At 35.7% G+C, this 23,772-nt stretch overlaps 1 protein-coding gene across 1 annotated transcript in view; it reads right to left on the minus strand.

The window, feature by feature from the left end:
• Positions 1-23,772, minus strand: part of Agmo (alkylglycerol monooxygenase) — a 261,705-nt gene that overhangs the window by 225,943 nt on the left and 11,990 nt on the right. Inside the window, exon 3 of the mRNA XM_038337485.1 lies at positions 21,446-21,597. Within this exon, the coding sequence (XP_038193413.1) occupies positions 21,446-21,597 (152 nt within the window). The remainder of the gene's footprint in view (positions 1-21,445; positions 21,598-23,772) is intronic.

Here is a 23,772-nt window from a genome sequence, read left to right on the forward strand (position 1 = left end):
ACCACTTAACATATCTATATGTACAGATGAGTTACAGTAAATTATAAAAGGAAAACTTGGTTAACTTTATCTACTTTCAAATTTCTCAGACAGAGAAAAAGTATTTAGCAGGGATGTCTGTCACCATGGGTAATCATTATCCCCTTATTTTAACATTTTATAACCTGGAGCTGTTTCTTACACACCATTTCACATAAATGAAGCCATGATTTCTCACAAAACAGGTGACTCTTGGCTTCAAATGTATATTATGAAATAAGATGCCTTGTGCCGGATGAAATTGGAAAGCTTATCAAGCCCTCCCCATGTCATATCAACAGAAGAATGTTTGAATATGAATCCATGAAATGACTATGAATTCAATAAAATTGCATTTCCAAAGCAAAACAGACTCATAAACTATCTTTCATAAAACCAATTCTTTGTTCTGAAAGTTAATGCATGAACCCAAAAGGATACAAAGATTTTGTTCCATTTTTCAGAAATTAACTAATGATAAATTCTTCATCTGATATATGCATGCTAAACAACAGACTCAGAAAACTATCATTTTGCACACTCAAAGATAGTGCGAATTAGGAACTATTTGCTGCTAGGTGCTGCAATCTTTACACAGATAGTAAATGGATGCATTAACAAAGTAGGGATCCTCTTGATACCTGGCATGGTACGGTGCTATATGAGTTGGTAGCACCGAATTGCCACCGAATTTTTGTCTTTCCTGAATGTGCTGGCTAGTTTCGCATCAGCTTAAGGCAAACTAGAGTCTTTGGGGAGGGAAACTTCAATTGAGAAAATGTGCCACCAGACTGGACGCTGGCAAAGTCTGCCATGCATTTTTAAAATTCTTGATAGCTATGGAAAAACCAAGTCCCGGGCAGGCGGTTCTGGGTGCTATGAAAACCTGGCTGAACAATCCGGGGGAACAAGCTAACAAGCATCATCTTCCCATGGCCTCTGTTTCAGTTTCTGCTACCAGCTTTCTGCCCTGCTTGAGTTCCTGCTTTAACTTCCCTTGGGGATGATTGGTTACCTGAAGTGTGAGCTGAAATCAATGCATTCCTCCCCAAGCTGCTTTTGCTCATGGTACTTCATTACATCCATAGAAACCCCAACTAAGATACTATTCCTCAATATTTAATTTGAACTCAGTCAGTTCACTCAATGCAATTATAACTTTGCTGAAACAGCATGTGATAACTAAGTCAACCAAATGTAAACATGAAAAGGTCTTCAACTGAATCATGGAAAAAAATATCTTAACAGATAAATGGCTGAAAGGACTTACTTTTTAAAAGAGTCATTTGTAAATAAATATAAATACATTATATACATATAAAAGGTCATAATAAATGAAAGCATTATATTGGCCTTGCTTTGCCTATTCTTTGCAACTGTCAGCAAAAGCACAGCTTATGAAATGCATCAAAGAGTTACTGTAAGTTTTTCTATATACAGTGTGGAAATTGTATTAAAACAAAATGCTATAGCTATAGTTTCAATAATCATAAGTGAAATATGAAATGTTGAATTTGCCTTGAAATATTTTAAGCACAAAATGTTAGTGTTTTATAGAGATGAAATAAAAGTGGTAAGGTCCTGATTATCCCGAATCTGGGTAGTTAACTGGAGTTTTTAATAAAGGACTCTGCCTATATTTGAATCTCCCATAAAATTATGAGAAGAATAGCATGGATGATTAACAAGTCTTTTGATACAATGTCTGAATTTAAGTGAGATCAAATTAACATGCACGTAGTTTATTATTCCATCTTCCAGAGGGAGAAGTAACCTCAAGTACTAGAAAGTAAGAACATGAGAGTTGTCCACCAGTAAAAATAATATCAATAACATAAGATTAAAAAAATTAGCACAGGCCCTGGACACCAATCCTGGATCTAAAAGGAAAATAAGTGTAATTGAACTATAAATTAGAAAGCTAAACAACCTAGGACACGCAGGAAATCTAAAGCTGTGTCTGTAATGATGTAATATCCTTAGAATATCCAGGAAAATAGAATCTTTATATTTCATGGAGATTTCCCTATCAGGATAGTTACATGAATCCTATACTTGATAAATATTAACATACTATTTTGAACTTACAAAAAAAAGTTTCAACAAAGCATGAGATTTTATGTGGGTGCAAACTAAGAAGATAATTTGGTGGTAGATGGGATTTAATTCTTTTTGTCTGCTACCCATGCATTATTTTTTTCTTTGTTGAGACACGTATATTATCCACTCATCCTCTCCAAGCATACATTTTCCCACCAGCAAGATAACAGATTCAAATCATATGATCCCTTAGAGGTCAATGGCTGACATTCTATAATTCTATGATTCAAGTTTATTTTCTTTTCTCTTTAAAATAGCCTAATCATTTGCATTATTTTAATAGTTCAATGGGCCGGGAGGTGGTGGCGCACGCCTTTAATCCCAGCACTCGGGAGGCAGAGGCAGGCGGATCTCTGAGTTCGAGGCCAGCCTGGTCTACAAGAGCTAGTTCCAGGACAGGCTCTAGAAACTACTGGGAAACTATGTCTCGAAAAACCAAAAAAAAAAAAAAAAAAAAAAAAAAAATAGTTCAACGGGATATCAATGGTTACTATTACTTTGTCTCTAAATGTGCTTTCTATTTCTTCCAATTCACCTCACTCCACTCCAATCAAACACACACACACACACACAAACACATACACACACACACACGTTCTGAAAACCTGTAAGAGTACAAAGACAGAAGTCTAGGAAGTAATTCATAATCATACACCATACACCCCCCATCACTTTAGAAAGAAAGAGAATTTATAATAAACAAATACTTCTTAAAACTCTCCAAGCAGTGGTCGTCAGTACTCAAGGTCAGTTCCCTAGAGAGTCTCTGAGGATTTTGAGGGTCTGGCTAACATTTGCCCCCTGTGTTGCCTCTGTACACAGTTGATTCTGTTCTCCTCCTGCGTTCTAAAAAGGTCATCCCCTCATACTCCACAGAATTTACATGTATTTATATGTAAGGAACAAAAGATGAACTGCAGAAAAAAGAGCTTCGGTGTGACAGCTGAAATGAAAACCAATGTCTTTCGTAAGTAGATGCTAACTGTGGGGACAATATGAAAGGGAGATTGGGCAAATACTTAATATGAGATACAGAAACATCCTCTGTTTAAATTTAATCAGTAATTGGCACTAGATTTCATCTCTAAAGACCTGTGTTCTACTGTAGCTTTATCCTGTGTTAGGTTACTGACTATGCTAATGATACTTAGTTCACATTTAAGGGTGCAGAATGACAGTAACGGTTTACAATCCCTTTGTTCGTCTGCCGAGGATGAGGCGTGAGGCCGATGACCCTCCGTGCTTTCATTGGAGTTCCTTTAATCAGGCTGACAAACATGTCCCAGCTAGACACGTTGAGCAACTGTAAGCAGATCATTCTTGTCAATGTTTTTAATTGACTCACTTCTTTTGATGTCAGTACTCAGTGTGGCAGGTCCAGGTATCCATCTGCAGGACTGACAGCAATGTCGAGAGACATTGTGGAACCAAAAGCTGTTATTACGCCTCAGGTCACAGAATGTTCACAGCTCCGTCAGTGAAGATATCTTCCAGATAAAAGTAATAAGAGCAAAAATGATGAATTATCCTTGTATTTGTTTTTTCTTTTCTTTTTTTTTTTCTTTTTTTTTTTTTTTTTTGAGACACAGTCATGTATCTCAGGCTGGTCTAAAGCTCCCTATAAGGCTAAGGATCACTCTGCTTGCCCTACTTCTTGCCAGAGTTATAGGTGTGCATCATCATACCGTACAATTCAATTATAAATAAATGTCTTTAATGATGGTGTACCCCAAATACATTTGAATGTCATAAAAATACATTTAAAATGGCAATGGGAGCTTGTTTTAATTGTATACTATGAATCAAACACACATTGACTATAAGCCTCTACTATTGTTTCTGCAATGTATAAGAGGAAGTGAAATATTTGTTTCAATTTAAAAAAATCAGTATTGATAAAAATATTGCTTTTTTCTATATGAAAATTAAACATATAAATTTACATTTTTCCAATTTTGTAGATTAAATCTGTGCTTGAAACCCTTTCTTTATTTGTCTTCAAAGAGTCTATGGAAGTCATTCTCTTGTCCATGTTAAAGCCCTCTAGTCATTTAAGGCAAATTCACACCTCTGTTTAACCAGTAGGTAGACTGGAAGTCTATCAAAAGCCACATTTCTAAAGGCAACTCTGATTTTCTGACCCAGCACTATACAAACCACAATTTCAATAAAATAAATTCTAATGTAAGCACCATATCATCTCTTTCTGTCTCCATCTGGATGCATCAGGATTTATAGGTGGAATGTCTGTAAAGATAAATGCTCTGCTCAGAGGGCAGTGAGGCCATTACTCTCCACAGTGCATTTGATATGTGCTGCTCCTGTCTGCTCTGATAGCTCCCCCAGTACTGTTTGTGAAGAAAGCCGGCTTTAATCTGTAAAGACGAATCTCAGCCCCCAAACCCCCACTGCTTTTAATGGGGGTGACATAGCTAAATGTCACAACAGACTTTGGAAAGGGACCCCTGAGTGTCCAATTATTTTAAGTGCTTTTCCTATTCCCTGTCAGTCAACTGATCACGGTGGATTTATGTGGCAATAACACTCCTCTGACACGAACTTCCGGAGGAATCATTCCATAATTCAACCTCAGTTAATGTCGTCTTAAAAGTTAAGTGTTTCCTCAAGTTTTAAACAGATAACAGCGCTTGCTAAAAACTGCATTTTGGCTACAAGTTTATTACTTAGACAGGATTTTAAAAAAAAACTGGCAAGAAAGTCTTTTCCTTTTCTAGTAAAATAAAAAAGAAGAGAAAAAGGCGGTGGGGGAAGAGGAGGTTAAGAGAAACATCCTGTCCAGAGTCCCAGAAGAATATCTTGACTCTGGAGAAGTGATCATTTTCCAATATTGTCTAAATAAACCAGGAATTGTCAATGCAATATTCATCAACTTCAGAAGGGAGTATTAGAGATTTTGTGTTCTCCATAAACATTCTGCCTTCAGCCTCAAAGCACTTTTCTATAATTCTTTTGTGCTCCAAATCCTCAATACTATAACCAGTCCTAATTTCATAAGCATTATATATGAACTTGACACAGTTCCCTAAGTTTCCTCTGGGTACCTGGGTGTATCCACAATTCCAATCAAATGTTAATAAATGATTGCCTTTTTGTCATAAAATCATGAAGATACTCACACATGGTAGAGTGCCAACTTAGAATGCAAAAAATAGGAACCGTTGATTTCTTGTACATGTCAACACTCAGGATTGGTGAGCAGTATAGACATAATAATGAGACACAGGGCTGGTGTTCACCTAACACAGTGCAAAGCTGACATATTCCCGCCTGGATGAATTGAGTCATCACTGCACCAGTGTGTGTGAGCACCTCTGTATGCCCAGGTCTGCAGCTAATACTGCTCCTTGACACACCAGTCCAAGAATATTCTATTCCTACATCGGTCTTCCTCACCCTTCCAATTAGTTTTATACGCTATGAAAATAATTAAAATGGCATTAGCCACCGAATTCTGCTAGAGAATAGTAGGATTGCTATTTGTTTTATTTCTCAGGACAAAGAAAAATGACAAGTATATAATAAAAGTGACTGTGTCCATAACCATGAGCTGATTTTCAAGCAGGTGTAACTTTGAAGCAACTTGGAGAATACCAATCTTTTTACAATGTTTGGAAATATTTTTTCTCCTCTAAATTATGAATATCATAGACAATCCAGGAAGTCAAATAGACTATATTTCTCTTTTTAAGTGAAAAGGTAAAACAGAAATTGCAATCAGATGAGTCATTTGATTACTTTTTAAAGGTAATAGTTTCAACATGATCCAAAATTCAGTATTTTAAAATGAAACATCCACCTACACACTTGGCAAATTGCCCAAGTCTAGACTAGCACAATGACAAACTTACGAGACAGGAAAATACAATTTTGGCATTATAAAGATCAGAAACTACTTAAAAAGACTATCCAATTATATTTGAACCATCATTTAGTTGATTAATATTAGAATTCAAATAAGAATTAAGAAAATGTATTGGGAAACATACTTTGAGCTCAACAAATTGAATTTTCCTAAGAACATTCAAAGATAGATGTGCTAGTAATTATGAACTGTGTTCCACGAACTATAGGTAGATGGTACAAATTAGCTGCTTTTTTGCAAGTAGATACTTGCTAATCTTTTTGCTTTTCTTTCGTATTTTGATTTGTTCTTTACCAAGGAAGCACAGACGTGGAGGGTGAGCTGCTGTTTCTGACGAAGGAGCTGCTGAACACACATGCCACGTCAGCAGGGTTTTGTCTTTCCTGTCTGACAGTAGTTTGTTGTTGACACTGTGATCTTCAGTGTACCCCTTGAGTTCTATTCTCTGATAGAAAACCACATACATCTGTAAGAAGGTTGGTTTTCTGTCTGTTTTTATTCTAAGCATTAATTTGCTATTTATTTTTTCATATTTGTCTGTACAATAAAACGACAGAAAAATTATGAAATAATCATTTGGCACTTGTATTTCTCCTGAAATGTCATTTCTATACATCTGCAAACTATATTATGATCTTGAACATATAAACTACTACAGAACACAGGAATCAGTAAATTTAGATAAAAGTGGGAGAAAAATGAAAACAGCCAGGAGATCTCAAAAAGGAAGAGTTACAAAGACAACAAACACACACACTTTCTAAAAGTGGTAGAGGAGATCTTCAGTGCTCTGCAGTCGGGAGTGATTCTGCACACTAAACAGCATTTCTCTCCAAGTCAACAAAATCTAACTTCCCATCAAAGGTACAACTGGATATGGCCTTGGTTATACACACTGAAAAACTAGCTATGTCAAATTAAAAATAATACAGTTTCTATTATATCTGTTAAATGTTATGGTCAATAACAGGAGAGGAGAGAGAAGCACAGAGTCGGAAAATTTAACATGCACAAAGAAATGTGAACTGGGGATTTTGTAGACAGCAAAACTAACTTCCAAGAATAGAAGCCAAGAATATTTTCACTGTCCAAGAAGAATCCAGACATCATGTTTTCACTGGAATCAACTGGAAGTCAAGTTTTGGCAAGCTCTAAACGGGAACCCATTAATGTTGACTATGGCCTGCTCATCAATGTTAATCTCAAAAATGGGAAGTGCATACAAAAGCTGTCTATCCTGGGGGGGGGGCAAACAAAACAAAACAAACCCCCATTAATGGAGGGATTTGAAGAATTTGGTCCCATAAGTCAAACTTGAATCTTAGCAATTATGTAGATTCTGCAAGAATTCATAAGAATAACATAGAGCAGAGGAGAGCGTCAAGTTATTCCACAGGATAGAGTCTAGCAGTATAAACCAGAAGGCTATGAAAGCAATAGTTCCATCAATTAAAAATAAGTAAAAGGAAATAAAATTACATAAAAGTGGATTTGAATGTATAATAACAATCGCAATGAAATGACTTTATTACACATGCACGAAAAACTACAGTTCAGCAAAAGACATGTACAACAAGAAGAAATTGGAACATTAAAGAGGCAGCTGATATTTGGCAACTATAAATCTTTGTGATTCATTTGTTGGAACAATAACTTAGCTGTAGCCATTACAGTAAACTATTTGTGGACCAAACAAACATATTTTCAAATGTTTGGGCTTTTCTTCTCATTACCTCCTCAGAAATAAATGTAGAATGAGAAGTGGAGAACAGGTCCTGGGATGATAGCTGTTTGGATAAATGCTCATATCCAAGTACTGATTACTGGCATCATTAAATATTTAAAATGAATATAGAAAAATATTGAACAAAAGCAGAGAAAAATACCTGCTGATCATGTTAAAATAGACAAATAGATAATTTCTAGAGAGAAAATTATCAAATGAGCACAAAACAATGCAAGAGAGCAACTGCCTCTGGAAAGTGAATATAAAAGGATACTTGAGATAAAGATTAATGATTTAAAATAATTGTTTCTGAGACTAAAATTCATGTAAAATCAAAATAGCTAGCAAAGCCTCTGCAGAAATCAACCTTAAGAGAGCTGCTCTGTGATCTCTGTTCTGTTTGGGAATAGTGAAAGTTCAATTTAGATTCAGCTGCAATGAATCAGAAATCCAAGCTTTCAGCTGGAGGGCAACTTCCTTCTTTTTTGGGAAGATTATAAACTAGTACCTGGGAGGTGCTTGTTTCTTTGTTTTCATGAACAATGGATCTATTGTAATGTATTTGGGGAGAGCATTTGTTCCTTGCAATAAAATGTCCTAATGTATCTCCCTTCCATATACTAGTAGGAAGTGGGTGATAAACACAGGCAGGAACCTAAAAAAGTGCACAGAGATAAGAAGGCAGTGACGAGCTGAACTCAGCTCAGTACACAAGGGAGAGATGCCCATGCCCATGATATTACAAAGAATGGCGCAGAACAGAGGACTCCATCACTCCCCTTCCAAACACACGGCAGCTGATCCAGAGAGTTCTTGTCCCTCACGATTTCTAGGACTGAGTTACTCTGAGTCCTCTTCTTCATTTCAGAGATAAAAAAAATAAATATTTTGACAACTTTCTCTCTGTTATATGAGTAATAAAACATTAAAATACACCTTAATATACTCCATCCAGGTAAATAAAATTAAATCTAAATAATGCATTCTAAATAGCATAACCTCTAGCATTCTAAATAACACTGGCTGCTCTTCCAGAGAACCTGAGTTCAATTCCCCGCACCAATATGGCAATTTATGACTGTCTGTGACTACAGTTCCAGGGAATTTGGCACACTCACACAGACATACATGCAGGCAAAACACATTGCACATAAAGTAGAAATAAATAAGGCTTTGTTTAAAAGAACTTTTTAAAAAAAACTTAGATTCTTTTAAAGATATTATAAGCAAAAGCTTTAGTCAGCTGCTAAACATTGTTGTGTCATGACTTTTGCATGAGAAGTTCGTGTGTATGCTAGCCGTTTATAACGGTAGAGTGCAGACATGTCTAGTAGAAGTTATTTCTTTTGAAGGTAGGATCATTGCTGCTCATATTTATATATTGAAAGGAAGGCTCAGAAGATTAAGTAACCAATCAAAGAATCAATAAATAAGTACTGCTGATAAAGAAAGTTAATGAAGCCAGCACAGTACAAAATAAAATATTACGTATTGATTGATGAACTAGAGAGCAGGTCCCAAAAATGAGCCAAAGACTGTATGCCCAGTCATGCCCAATTATTTTCCAGGCATCGAGAATATACTATGGGGCATGGCTAGACTCATAGATAAAAAATGTTGAGAAAAGCTAAATATTTAAAAAAAAAATAAAGAAAAGGAAATTCGGCTATCATCGCCTTCCAGCCACAAAAATTACTTTGAAATGGATGAAAGACTTCAAACAGAAGGTCAGATACTGCCAAACTCACGGGGGAAGCAGGAGGAAGCTCCGTAGCATTGGTTCTAGCAATGCTTAGTTTTGGATGTGGTGCTCAGGGCTCAGGTAACAATCCAAAAATAAGCTGATGGGAAAGAATAATGCTAAAAAGCCTTCTCTACAGCAAATTATTAACAAAAATAAAAAAGGAAACCTTCAGATTTAGAGGAGATATTTGTAATCCATTTGTCTGATAAGATGTTAATAGACAGCAATATACATTGTGCATATCCTATGTGTAATATATAGTGTAATTATGCATATAAATTACCCCGCAGAGGGAAAAAAAAGCTAAACTAAAAAGTGATCCAGAAATGGTCAAAAGACATAACCAAATATGATTCCCTGAGACATACAGATGACGAAAATTATTTCTGATGCAGTGCACCAACCATAGAGGAAATGAACGTGTAAAGCAAATGAACTATCATCTCACATACATTGGTGTGGTCATTGTCGGGAGGACAGAAGACAGGGAATGTTGTCTAGGGTGTCTGAGAAAAGGAGGTGTCATTAGGAAAAAATAAGATAAAAGTTTATTGTGATCCATAATCCTTCTTTGTGGCTTGTGCAAACAAGAAATGAAGTTGGTACCTTGAAGAAGTATTGGTTTGCCAAGTCTACTACAGCATGGTTCACCCCTAGCTATGACACATCAACACAGATCTGAAGACAAAGGAATGGTTAAGGAAATTGTGATACCTAGTTGTCTTTCAGTCTCCATGGGGGTAGTGTCTAAGAAGCAGGGTAAATGTGAAAAACCTCTGATATTGAACTACCTTTATATGTAATGGTCTAGTATTTGCCACCTTCTTGTTTTTCATGTATTTTAATTAAATGATTATTTACAGTGCCACATGAATGTGATTTACCTAATTGTCATGGCATACTAATTAAAGGAAATAATAAGAAAAAAACACCCATCCATGTTCAATATTATCACATTTTCACTGATGTTTCAACTAATGGTTTGTTGAGTCCATGGATGGATGCTCATTTTTCAGTTTAAAGTCAGGGAGAAAAGAGAGAGGAAAAGAGAGGACAAGAGAGAAAACAGGAGAGAAAGAGCTCCTGCTACTTGCCACACATGGATAAAACAGAAAGAACTGGTTTTCAGTAAAATATGCCAAAACAGAAACAGAAAATGTACTATTTTCAGTGATTCCCAAAGTTGGAGGATGACAGAAATGGGGAGATACATGAGGGTAGAGGTGAATGAGGACAGGCTGGAGGTGTGTTACTGACTTGACCTTTGTAAAGAGAGCAGATCTCAAATGTTCTAAAAGAACTTTGTGAGATGGGTGAATATATTAAGTAGCTTGACTGTGCTAACATTGTTACAAGATCTACTTATCAAACAATGTATGGTATATATTGTGGAAAAAAATAAGGTTTTCTTGACTGAACCTCAAATGTTTAAGTTATCTTTGAAGTAATACAAGCCATAGGACATACACATGCACACGTACAAGACACAGATAGTCTGTAGACACCTTGCTTCTGATTTACAGTATTCAAAGCTATGACAAAATGAATTTCATTTTGAAAACATAGGAGCAGAGGGATGAGAATAAAAAGGACAGAGAAGAGTCAGTGAAAGAAAAGGAGGTGAAGGAAGAAAGGAGTTGAAATGAATATACTGGTTGAGTTAAGCAATAATAGAATTGACTCTGGAGCAGTTTGGTTACTCACACAAAGGCTTCCTACTCAGGATGACTTGGTAGTTATTGTTCTTTACATCTATCAGCTACTTGAGTTGTCTGCAGAAGAAAAGCTCCAAGCCTTGGTTTTAATCACAGGAGCGGTGTGATGTATGCTCTGCAATTGAGGAGTGTAAATCACAAGCGGACACACACACAACACAATTAACAATGAGGAGTTGTGAAGTATCAACACTGAGTAAAGTGTTCCCTTCTTACCATCTAGTTCAAGCTCCACCCGAAATGGGTCTTTATGTCTTTAGATTTATGAATAATATTAGAATGCATACCAGCGAGTTGGATGTTTAGGGAACCTACAATGCTTAACATGTGCCAACACATCTGTGATTTCATTCTTGATTTCTATCCTTCCCCTTATTTCCGGTTCTTTCAGACCCACCCCTCTGCTGTGCTGTGAAGTGGTCCTTTCAAATACTATATTCTCTTCTAACCTACACAGTCTGTTGTACCATGACCTTAATTTTCAGATTTCTCATTTCCACAAACCCTATTTTTCCATAACAAAATGTTAATGTTTCTTTAAATTCTTTTTCTAATCTCTCTAAATAAGATTTTATTGTTATTATATGAATTAAATAGCATTCTGTGTCTAATGCTAAGATCTCTAGGCTGTTCTCCTGGTGTGTTTGCTGGTTGTCAAGCACAATTGCTACATCCTTGTGTTATAGATTTACTCTGATGTTTACTCACTATTTCTGATGAAAACTTATTGAAACATCTCTGATGGCAACCAAAACATACCTAAAATGGAGTTTACCAGCTCAAGGCTCATTTAGCTCCTACCTTGCTCCTTTTGGCATGGCTTGTTTTTCTTGGTATTGATAGAAAAGGATTTGGGGGTTGAGTGTGGTATGATTCATAGGTCATTTTAACCAATGAGCACTATTTCTTTGTGGGTTTTGGGATAGTCATTATCTACCTGCTTCATACAAAGCACTAATTATTTCATAACTATCACCAAACATGTGATCATTACATTTAATATGGTAGTACCTGAAAAGGGCTATGATAATTTGCCAATAAAATCGAGATTCAGATAAATTAATTGACAGAATTGCTTAATTTTAAATGATGGATTACAAAATTGAAATCTTGGCTATCTAACCTTAGATTTTTTTTCCTTCTGCTCCTCCCCATGAAAGGTCTTCCCCATCTACGAGGCTCAGGAATGAAGCTAAGGACTTCAATAAGATGATATGACCATGTGGAAGTGCATTTATCTCTTCATTGAAAGAACTATGATAATGTCAGAGATAAAAGAAAATTTCTATAAAACTAGTGCTAATACTGTGTTTTTCATGACTACCTAAATCAAACATCACTGACTCTACCCTGGTGAGTGTTCCAGAGACTGGTCACCCTTGGGGTAGATTATACATCTTTTTTTTTTTGTCCCTGCCCTGCTTTCTTTTTCAACGCAATTTAAGAGAATTAAATTAGCTGTGAACAGTGGCATGGGTTTGTAATCCGGGGGTTTGGTTGTGATAAATTTCAGACCAACAGAGACTACACAGTCTGGGTTGCAGAGTGACATTTGGCCTGAAAATGAAAATGCAAACATAATCAACAAAACTAACAAGGGAAAGAAAGAAGAGCCATCTATGGTAAGACTCAGAGAGGACCAGACAACGGATTGTTTATCCAGCGTTGGCATATTTCTCTGTAGCTTTTTGATGCCATTGCTCTTTCCCGTCTTTATTAGTGATAGCAGTTGGCTGACATAGTTCTTCTTCTTATGGGTGCATTTACAAAAAGCAAAGCATCACTGGTGTAACTTGGAAAATCTTTTTTTTTTTTTTTGTATCTTTCCATCTTTTCCATCTGCTTATGCTTCTGGGACTTGAAGTATAGGGACAGTACCTGAACTGGGACAGGCACAGTGACAATACTGTACCCTCACCTAACTCTATAATGAATTTTCACTGACAACTCTCTCATTATTAAAGACTTCCTATAAGTTCACTTTGAATAAATTTCCTATTACTGAGCCAGTTATATTCTTTACATTGAATTTCATTTTTCTCTCCAGGACTTCGTGAACTTTAAAAACATACAAAACCTAATAGTTCTTTTCTTATCCCTAATGCAGTTGTGCTTTGGAGCTCAGCCAAAAAGTGTCAACTTCAAATCCCAGAGCCCTTTCAAATCCCAGGGATTAGGATGTGCTTTTTTGTCAGTTCCATGGACCAATGTTTTAGCTTCCAAGAAGCATGCAAGGCATGGTAACCAAGTAGAACATAAGAGAATGTTCTATGGCACGAACAAAAATATCAGAACACTGACTCTATCTCAAGCGGGAACATGCTTTTGCCATGTTCAGTAACTTCCTCATGGCGGGTTTTTGTTTGTTTCTTTGCTTGCTTGCCTTTTTGCATAGAGTCATAGTATGTAGCCTCAACTGGCCTGGAATCCATGATCCTCTTGCCTCAACCTCCTGAATGGTAGGGTAACAAATCTGTAGGACAATGCCCAGCCTTTGTCTTGTTTTGCATGTAAGAATTTTATTCTTATTCATTTTTAAAATAACTAACAAGTATACTTTGATACAGTGATGCAGTTCTGAACAACTTCTAAACAATGAAGCTATTTGTTATTTTTCTTCTATGCTGTTTTGAGCAATTTTCGTCTGATAGAACTAAGAATTTCTGAAACTATCCAGCAAAGACAGTTGGTCTTGTGGGAAAAGCGGCTTGCACAGCACAGAGTAGAATGGTTATTACTAAGGCTGAGGTCAATTTCAGGAAAATTGATCAAATTACATAAAATTTCTGGTTATACAAAGAGAATAGGTTCGGCAATTATTATACAGCATGGCAAATACAGTTAATAACAATATTGTATATTAAAATTCAATGAGATTTTACTGTCTCCACTACAATGATTTTGAGTTTGTATGCTAATTAAATCAACTCAGACTTTGCTACATACTTTGAAATAACATATTATAGAAAATGAATGTATATACATAGTACATTTTATGTCAACCAACAATATTTTTCAGAAATAAGACAAAACATTTTTATACTTTTTAAATCATAATAATAAATGTTACACATTTTAAAGAAGAGCAACAATATGAAAGAAATCCCTAGCTATAGATAATAAGGTTTATCAGAAATTATGGCACAAGAATGTTCACTCATTTGTTAAAGATAATGCAGGAAGAGTGTTCAATGTCTATGTTTCCATCTAATTTAATTCAGTTTGCAATCAACTTTAGAGCAATTTTTATAAATTTACTGATTTTTAATTCACAGTTAATAGGATGCGAGATTAAAAATTGTCTGTTACTTTGAAAAATCTTGTTAAGTCAGATTACATTTGATAGCTGAGTTCTGTATTTACTATTCACAACTTCCTGGCTACAGACGCAGGTACTGTAGGACATGTCTCTTTTAAAACATAACCCTACACATCTGTTGAGCACACATCTGGACATGTGGCCACACTCATCATTTCCTTCTGTATATCCAGAAACTGTCAGCTATTTCAAAGGGCAGAACGGAAAAAGTTACATCCTTTTTCTGTCCAGATTTTATAAACTCTTTTTTTTTTTTACCTTTGCCCCCAGGATATCATCAAATACAAAAATAAGCAGTCTGAATTCCTTAGCTGCAGAGAAAGCCAGCAGGGAGGATGAAGGGTATGGGGTGTAGGAATGTCAGTTTGCACAGGGTGAAGGGACGCTTCACAGGAAGGCTCGTGCACAGACCCTCTGTGAACTTATAAAGCAGGCATCGTTTTTTAAACAGAACAGAAATGCAATTTAAATACAGAAAGTAGGTAGATTGAATCAGAGAGACATGCAGTTTCAAATATAAAGATGTCATATTTTATAACATTTTCAACTCATTCAGAAAATGTAAATTAAAATACACACCTAAACTTACTTCAAAATGCATTAAATCAAACGATGGAAGCAAGAATTTAGAACATTTTAGACACAAAGAGAATGGATCTTAGAATGACTACCTCATAAATATTTTAATGCATCAAAACAAGAGATAATAATGAATCCAAGAATCAACTCAGTTGTGTTTATTTACATACATATTTGTTAGGAATAAGGAATCATTTAACATATATAATGTAATGGTGAATTAAATGCTTTTAAACTAATATATATATATATATATATATATATATATATATATATATATATGGAAAGGTGGATCTCTGTGAGTTCGAGGCCAGCCTGGTCTACAAGAGCTAGTTCCAGGACAGGCTCTAAAAAAGCTGCAGAGAAACCCTGTCTCGAAAAACCAAAAAAAAAAAAAAAAAAAAACCAAAAACTATATATATATGGAAATATTGAAAGGAACACGTGGATTTAGCTACATAGGTGATTGCTATCATTACGGAACATAGCAGAGTTCGTTTAACATTTGAACAGTTCTGATTGTGTCTGGTGGATATGCTAAAATGGAAAAGCAAGACTGAAAAGGAATGCTAAACTTCTGTTATTTTCCTTTCTGTGTGACACTATTATTTTAAAATTTTTAGTTGTATATCATTATAAATGAATATGTTGATGTTAATGCAAGCTAAGACTTTCAGAGTTAGAGGGTAGATGTACAAATAAGCAAAAGGAATGCTAAATTGTCACATGTAAGCAGTGCTATCAGATGAATTTCGTGTGGGTACATATACCTACACACGCACACACACACACACACACACACGCACACACACATGCACGCACGCACACGCACGCGCACGCGTGCACACACGCGCACACATGCACACATACGCACACACACGCACACACACACGTACACACACACGATAGCTTTTTGCATACAAGTGACAGTAAAATGTCACTTAATATTGTAGAAACAGCGGTGCTTGTTTGGTTCATCATTTTGGTACTTTCAATTTAATAAATAATGATAAAACTAGATATTAAAATTATATACTTAATAGAAGTGAAATCAAGCCATGCATCAATATAGATGATAATTTTATAAAAATCATTGCCAGCTTCTGAAATAAGATTGAATATTTTAATGGTCTGTTGAATTTTTTTATATTCCATATTGAGGTTCTTAAACCCATTTATATGTGCAACATCTTTTATAAAACTTGGCCTTTTATTTATTCCATACACATAGAAATATGTATAATTGTATGTTATAATTATGCAAACTATATCACACACAAAGATTACATGTCAGAACACATTATGGACATTATAATTTGTAGCCTTTGCTATGACTTATGAACTTATTTTGAAAAAAAAATTTACATCTGTCCAAACAATTAGCCTCTCACACATTTTCAGAGAAATAAGATAAAATAAATAAAGTTAGTTAACACTTAGAAAGAGTGAGTAAATCTATTAGACAAATAATTTTCCAAGATAGTTTGCCTGAGCTCTTTATATTTGACAAGATAAAAAATAAAAATTAAAAAGTGGATAAGGGCTGGAGAAAGGGTTCAGGGATTAGAAGCAGATCCACCAAGCCTGAGTACACGAGTTCAGTCCTAGGACCCACATCACGAAAGGAGAGAACCAATTCCTGTATGCTGCACTCTGACATTCACATCATGCATACTGTAGTGGCTGAATGCAAACACACACACACACACACACAAAACACACAAAACACACAACACACACATACAACACAGAGTACACACACACACAAAACACACAACACACACATACAACACAGCGCACGCGCACACACACACACACACACACACACACTGCAATAAAACCTTTTTTGCGGTAGGGTGACTGAATGAAATGAAAGCCACGAAAGAGCTTTTAACACCCCATTGGGAGGGGCTGGAGAGATGGCTCAGCAGTTAAGAGTGCTTGTTACTCTTGCAGAAGATCTGATTTTGGTTCCCAGCCACACACGGTGCCTCATAACCCCTGTGACTCACATTCTCTAGGATCTGATGCCCATCTCTGGCCTCTGACTTTATCAGGTACACAGGTACATGCAGACACTCATAGATCAACAAAATAAAAGTAACTCTTAATTTATAGAGTCCTATTTTAAACATTGATTTGATCTAATTAAATTATTCATAAAATTATTGCTGGATTAGTTGAGGTAGTAAAAGAAGAAGCTGATATTAGTTAATATATTAGATACAAGATTTATTTTTTGGAGAAAAGTTTTAATATTGGAAAATTCTTTTGTAGGATCTGGGGGGTATAGTTACATTTTAATAAATTTTGAAGTTATTCAATTATACAAAGATCTATCATCTAAGATTTATCTATCTCTATTTACCCAACATCTATCTGCGTATCCATCTACTTGCTATTAGCCAAAAACCCAAGAAGCATGTATTCATGTATCTGTTAGTATCTATAATCTTAGATATACACTATTGTGAATTCTATCACAGAGCTAAAATTTTTCTTATCTGACCTGTCAAGAATTTCCAATAATTAGTATTGATTAATTTTGTTTACACTTGAAAATAACTGACTAGTTTGTAAGGCAAAAACTATAAATAAGTACAGCTCCTACATACAGAAGCCTCCATCTAAGTGGTTCTGCTTATAGACCATGAACTATGATTTTAAAATTTTCACAAGCAATTATATCACACAGCTAGTGCATAAAGCAATCAGCTAGCAAGTGTCATAGTCTTTTATCTGACTACAGTCTGAGTACAGGACTGTGTGGAGACAACAGTCTATATTATCTATTGCTTAACCATAAATCATCAAATAATTTTATGTCTTAACTAAATCAACAAATTTTTGTTTTGTAGTCTAGCAAAATAATTGGGAACTTAAATAAATGTAACAACATTATCAAAGTAAACTAAAAGATGTTGAAATATTATAAGTTACATTTGGAGACGATTTTACTATTTTTTTATTGAACCTAAGGAAATGGCCATACTCCACAGGTCTGGGACAAGCAACCTAAGGTCTTTGCCCAGGCGTTTGTGCCTACAGTCACATCTTCCTTTTAGTTAACACTTTAAAGTTTATTTCCATCATTTTTACTTCCTTATGAAAAACTTGGAAGTAAATAAATGACATGCGACATATGATTGAATGAGTTCTCAACTTATGTTGATTTTAGAGTTATCCCTTTTCTGACAAGCAATAGGGATGACTAGCATCCATATTATAAATTCCTTCTGGTGAGATTGTCTAGGTTCTATACACTCTGAAATATGGCAGAGACAAGTTCAAGGCCTGATCTGGACCTGTTACATAACAGTTGGGAGGGAGTCAATCAACTTTACTGTCTTTCTTCAAATTGGCCAACCCTAATTTAGGCAAGCAACACCTGGCAGAGACTTTCAATGCCGCAGACCCAGAGGAGACTGGATTTGGGGATTGCTGAGCAGCCTCTCTGCGTTGCATAGGATGCAGGCCTTCTGCAGGCCTGCCCTTTTCTCATCCCAGTAAACATCTCCAACTGCCGGCTGACAAGGTCTGTTTGCATTCTTTGGGATTCTCCACTGCTATCTAAAGCACTAGCAAATTTTCTTGTCTTTTAGTTCTTGAACTGGCAGGAAAAAAAAAAAAGCAAACAACAACAACAAAAAAAAAAAACCAATGACAACAACAAAAAAAAACAAAAACAAAAACAAAAAACCACGCAATCAAAACTACTAGGCTGTATCACTGAGATCATAGGGCCCTGGCCAACACTCTAGAGAAATTTTGTTTCTTCCCTTGACCTAGTAGTGTGGTGTAGAGAGCGCAAAGCACCATGTCCGGAGTAGAGACGCAGAGAGCTACTTTTAATTTAAGAATTATTTAATTTTAACATTCTGAATTCCTTTCTAAAATCATCAACAAATCTATGGAGGTGATTTGGCAACATTCATTTTTTACTGGATGTGAACAATTATTCTTGTTGGTGTTGCTATGTAGGGAAAGAAAATGTAAAGACCGGCACAGTGTCAAAATATGTTCTGACACAGAGAAAGAAAGTCAACGCTTTGAGAATAAAACAGCTCTGTGCTCTAAATAACAAAATGCTACCCACAAATGAGACAAGAAAATGGCAGTCACAGTGAGTCGAATACCAGCAATGATTTGGTCTAGTAAAGAAATAATCTAAATGCTATGACAACAAAATTTCACTTATATAATTTTTGTTGTTTCATATTTAGCATATTATACACATGAAATATATTTTTATTGAAAATACTGAAAGGATACTAACTACATAGTAACCAGAAAAAATAATCAGCTTTTTTCATTTGCTTTCTGTATTTTAAAATGGCATTTGATTTTTGAAATTATTGAAATGTTTTCAGTTAAATTAATCTGAATAACTATTCAGCTTGGAATTACAGTTTTTATGTTGTAAGATTTTCTTATTCCTGTATATTTCTAGATCCCTAAAGCTATTTAAATATTTGTATTAATATTTGTGTATAAATTCTAAAATCAGCTATCACATTGATGGTTGGCACATTTAACTACATAATTTATTTTTTCCTACTAGCTTTCCATTATAAACCACAAGTCTTTGAACTTGTGATTAGGTTCCATAGCCTGAGGGTTTTGAATGCTTTTCCAGAAGGCTTTCAATTTCTTTAATGCCTTCCTCTTCCAGTAGATTCAGTTAAAGGTTTTGTAATAGGAAGCATACTTTCAAGGTGCCTTGATTCCACATTTTAATAACTTTTTAAAAATGTTGTCACTCTTAACTAAAGATATTCACAATAAACATATTTTTAAATTTTTATATTTGGTAATATTTTGCTTCTTTTGTTCAGCTTCAAAGGTTAAGTCCTTTCACAGGTCTCTCCATTAAGAACATCTGTACAGAACAGCGTGATAGCAGAAGGTTTCTGAAAACGAGTGACTCCAAGTCTTTACAATAGTGTTTATTACACAGAATAGCAGAGAAATTATCAATATGCTTGCTCTATTGGGAAAACTATTAGATTGTTATTATTAAATTATAACTATTGCATCAAAATACAAACAGTTTACTGCATTTTTATTCTTAACCATGTTTGATTTGAGGGTATTCTTTTACATTTGTAGTAGGAAAATGATGTCAGGAGCTGACTAATTATTTTTAAAGACCTTGTATTCCTCACAATACATATTTTTAACTTGCATACTTTCTTAAAATGTTCCAATTAATGCAGACTCATAGTTTGGTTAAATACATGAGTTTAGAATGCTAATATTTACGTCACATACATACATATTTGACATATATATATATATATATATATATATATATATATATAGTTCAGTACACACACACACACACACACACACACACACACACACACGGCTCAGTAGCCTTAGGGACAGCACTGAGCCATGTTCCTCCTACTCCCATCATGTAGGTTGAGGAAGGATGTTCGGTCTATTGCACTGCTCCGCGTTACACAATTATTCACCCAGCTCTCAAGTCTCTATTTCTATTTCCCACCTACTTATTATTATTATCCCAGGTTCTTCCTTTTCCTTGCTTCCTTCCTTCATGCCCCCTCAGCCCAAACAGCCCCTGGAATCTTCAGTGGTACACTTCACTTGCTTTTCTAAACTATTAGCGCCTTCAGAACTTTGGCCTGTCATATCGCTCCCTGAAACCCACGGGCTCTGCTTTCCTCCACAATCCTTCACGCTCACCTATCCCGATAGAAGCACAGACACAACCCTTTCCCGCTTTTTCCATTTTGTTTTTTCCATAACAAAACATTTTTTTTTTGGAAGGTGCAGTTATAAAACCCCAATGCAAATTCAGTGAACCAGCGCGGAGAGAAAGCTTTGCATGAGGTGAGCAATTCCGTGAAACCATGGCGACGTTGAGGTGCGGTATGGTCAGTGCTTAGCTGATTGCATTTTCATTTGTAATGTGGAAGCATTGCCAAGAGACTGAACCCTGCTGGCTCTGATGGCAGATGTTCCCTAGAATTTTAAGCTGTCTTAGAACTCTCCAGAATGACCCGTGATGATTGGGATGCGAAGTCTGATACTGTGTGTAATTGCCTGCAGTTTAACAATGGATGGAACCCCATTAAAAAGCAATGCTTAAGCTATCATTTTCTAAAGGCATTACAATTATAATCATAAGGAAAATGTATCTGCAATAATTTTATTTTTAATGGCTTCAGATTGCATATGCTGAAATTTCAAAGTTTAAGCCATTAGCAATCTTTACATGTTATAAGAAATATTTTTCTATTGATTTGTTTATTCATCAAGCAAATATTTACCAAATGCCTCTTATATACTAAACACACTTCATCATCACTGACAAAATGCATCATTTGTAACTTACCATGGGCCATGCGGTGGAACCAGTAGTAGCCAAAGTCAACTCCTAGGAAGGTTAAATACCATGTCCACTGAGAATCCCAAGGCAAATCGAAAAGTCTGTAGTTCTCCCAGATATAAATATAGCTGGTCACTTCAAGGCTTTTGAAGAACAGACTGTAAAATAAAATCCACAGTGATGGTTATAACATATTCTGTATCCGTGATCATGCTAATACAGTCTAGACAAGGTTGAGTATGAATGGATGCATATATAAAATCGGTGTCTGTCACCAGCCCGCTGTGCCTCTTCTTGCTTTGTCTGGGCTCCCTACCCCGCATCGGCACTCTCCCTTGATATTTTCTTTTGGTTTCTAGGATGTGGGCACCAGTTATTTGCACTCTTGCATTTCAAGAAAATTGGGACACCCTTCTCTTTTTGTGTCTCTTAAAATGCTTTTTATGGAACATTTCATACACAATAAATCTTACTAAACTGCACCTTAGTCCCTGTTATTGTCATCGCTAAGAGTTAATGAAGAACACAGCAAGGATGGCTGACAACAGGAGAATGAAAATTTGAAAACTATACATGGAATGTTTCCTAAGGAGCCGGACAGCCCCTTGCTGCCATTAAATATGACCATGCGTAAAATCTGCATTAGTCTAGAGTGAGTCCTACGCTTTTCTCTGTCTTCTCCTTTCTTATCCCCCTTGCACAAATCCAACTGTTACTGTGCTGTTTACGCTTTACACATCTTTGGTAAGTCAAAGGGGGAGGGACTTTCAGAATATAAGGAAATCATTTCTTACCAGAAATGAGGCATATAAATCTATTCAAAATAAACAAGTTAAATAAATAGAAACAGCTAGAGAGGTGGTTAAGTGGTTGAGAACACTTGCTGCTTTTGCAAAGGACCTAAATTCAGTTCATAGCACTGACATCCGCTGGCGTACAACCTTCTGTAATATTCCAGCTTGAGGGAACCTGAAACCCTCTTCTGGCCTCTGGAGGCACCATGCACACATTTATGTTATAAGCTTGCAAGCACACACACATACATGTAAATAAAAATGCAAAAGGAATAGAAACTTTTTAAAGTCTAGAAAATAAAATCTATATTTTTGCATATTTTATCAAGTTTCTGTAAATTTTTGTTTCAAATATTTCAAAACCCTATTTAATTTAATATATTTAAATCTTAATTATCTCTGATAAAAATTATGTAACATTCTTATAAACTTGACTATATTTACTTTTTATTCTATATTTGTTATTAAAATATGAAAAAAGCTGATCATTCCAAATAACAAATATGTAGTTATGAGCAAGCAGCAGGCCTGTTTCAAAAAATTATGGGAAATATTTAAATATTGTGATTGAGGTGAAATTTAAGTAAGCATGAAAGATTTTTTATTATCAAAATTCCCCATTCAAGAGTTTGGGGAATCACATATTTAATTATGAATCACATATTTAAAATCCTCTCATTTTCTTTGACTATGTCACCTATATATATATATATATGTATGTGTATATATGTGCATATATATATATATATATATATAAATACTGGGCTAATTCAACGCAGCATTATCATATGCAGCTCATAAAATCCTTTGCTTGTCACTTTGTGAAGGGCAACAATCAGCACATCGTAAGAGTCAATTTCCAATTTGGCATGACATGGCTGGAAGCTATGCTCCTGAGATGGAGACGTTAATCCTAAAGCATTCACATCTTTGATTCTCATACCAGTACCAACCTGAGGTGTGTTCTAGAACATCCGACTTAAGAGCCTGGCAGGCCTTCCGTAGTTCCTGTTCTTAGGGCAATGCTCCTGAGGTCAGGCCTTTGCAGGTAAGCAGCCTCCTAGGGCTTCCCAGATGCCCAAGTGTAGTGGGAAGCGGCGGGGCTGCGTCCCGCCACCCGCCGCTGGCTAGCTTTACACCCGAAATAATTACACGGAAACTGTATTCTTTTAAAACACTGCCTGGCCCATTATCTGTAGCCTCTTATAGGCTAATTTTCACATCTTCCTTTAACCCATATTTAGTAATCTGGGTAGCACCACGAGGTGTGCCTTACCAGGAGAGATCTTAACCTGCGTCCATCTTGGAGAGGAGCAGCATGGAGACTCCTATGGCGACTGCCTGAAGCGTCTCCCCAACTCTACTTCCTTGTTCCCACAATTCTGTTCTGTCTACTCCACCTACCTAACTCTCTGTCTCTTAAAGGGCCAAGGCAGTTTTCTTTATTAATTAACCAATGAAAGAAACATAGACAGATAACTCTCCTCCATCATTTCCCCTTTTTCTGTTTAAACAAAAAAGAAAGGCTTCAATTTTAAC

Source organism: Arvicola amphibius, chromosome 7 (assembly GCF_903992535.2).
Source record: "Arvicola amphibius chromosome 7, mArvAmp1.2, whole genome shotgun sequence".
Taxonomy (NCBI): domain Eukaryota; kingdom Metazoa; phylum Chordata; class Mammalia; order Rodentia; family Cricetidae; genus Arvicola; species Arvicola amphibius.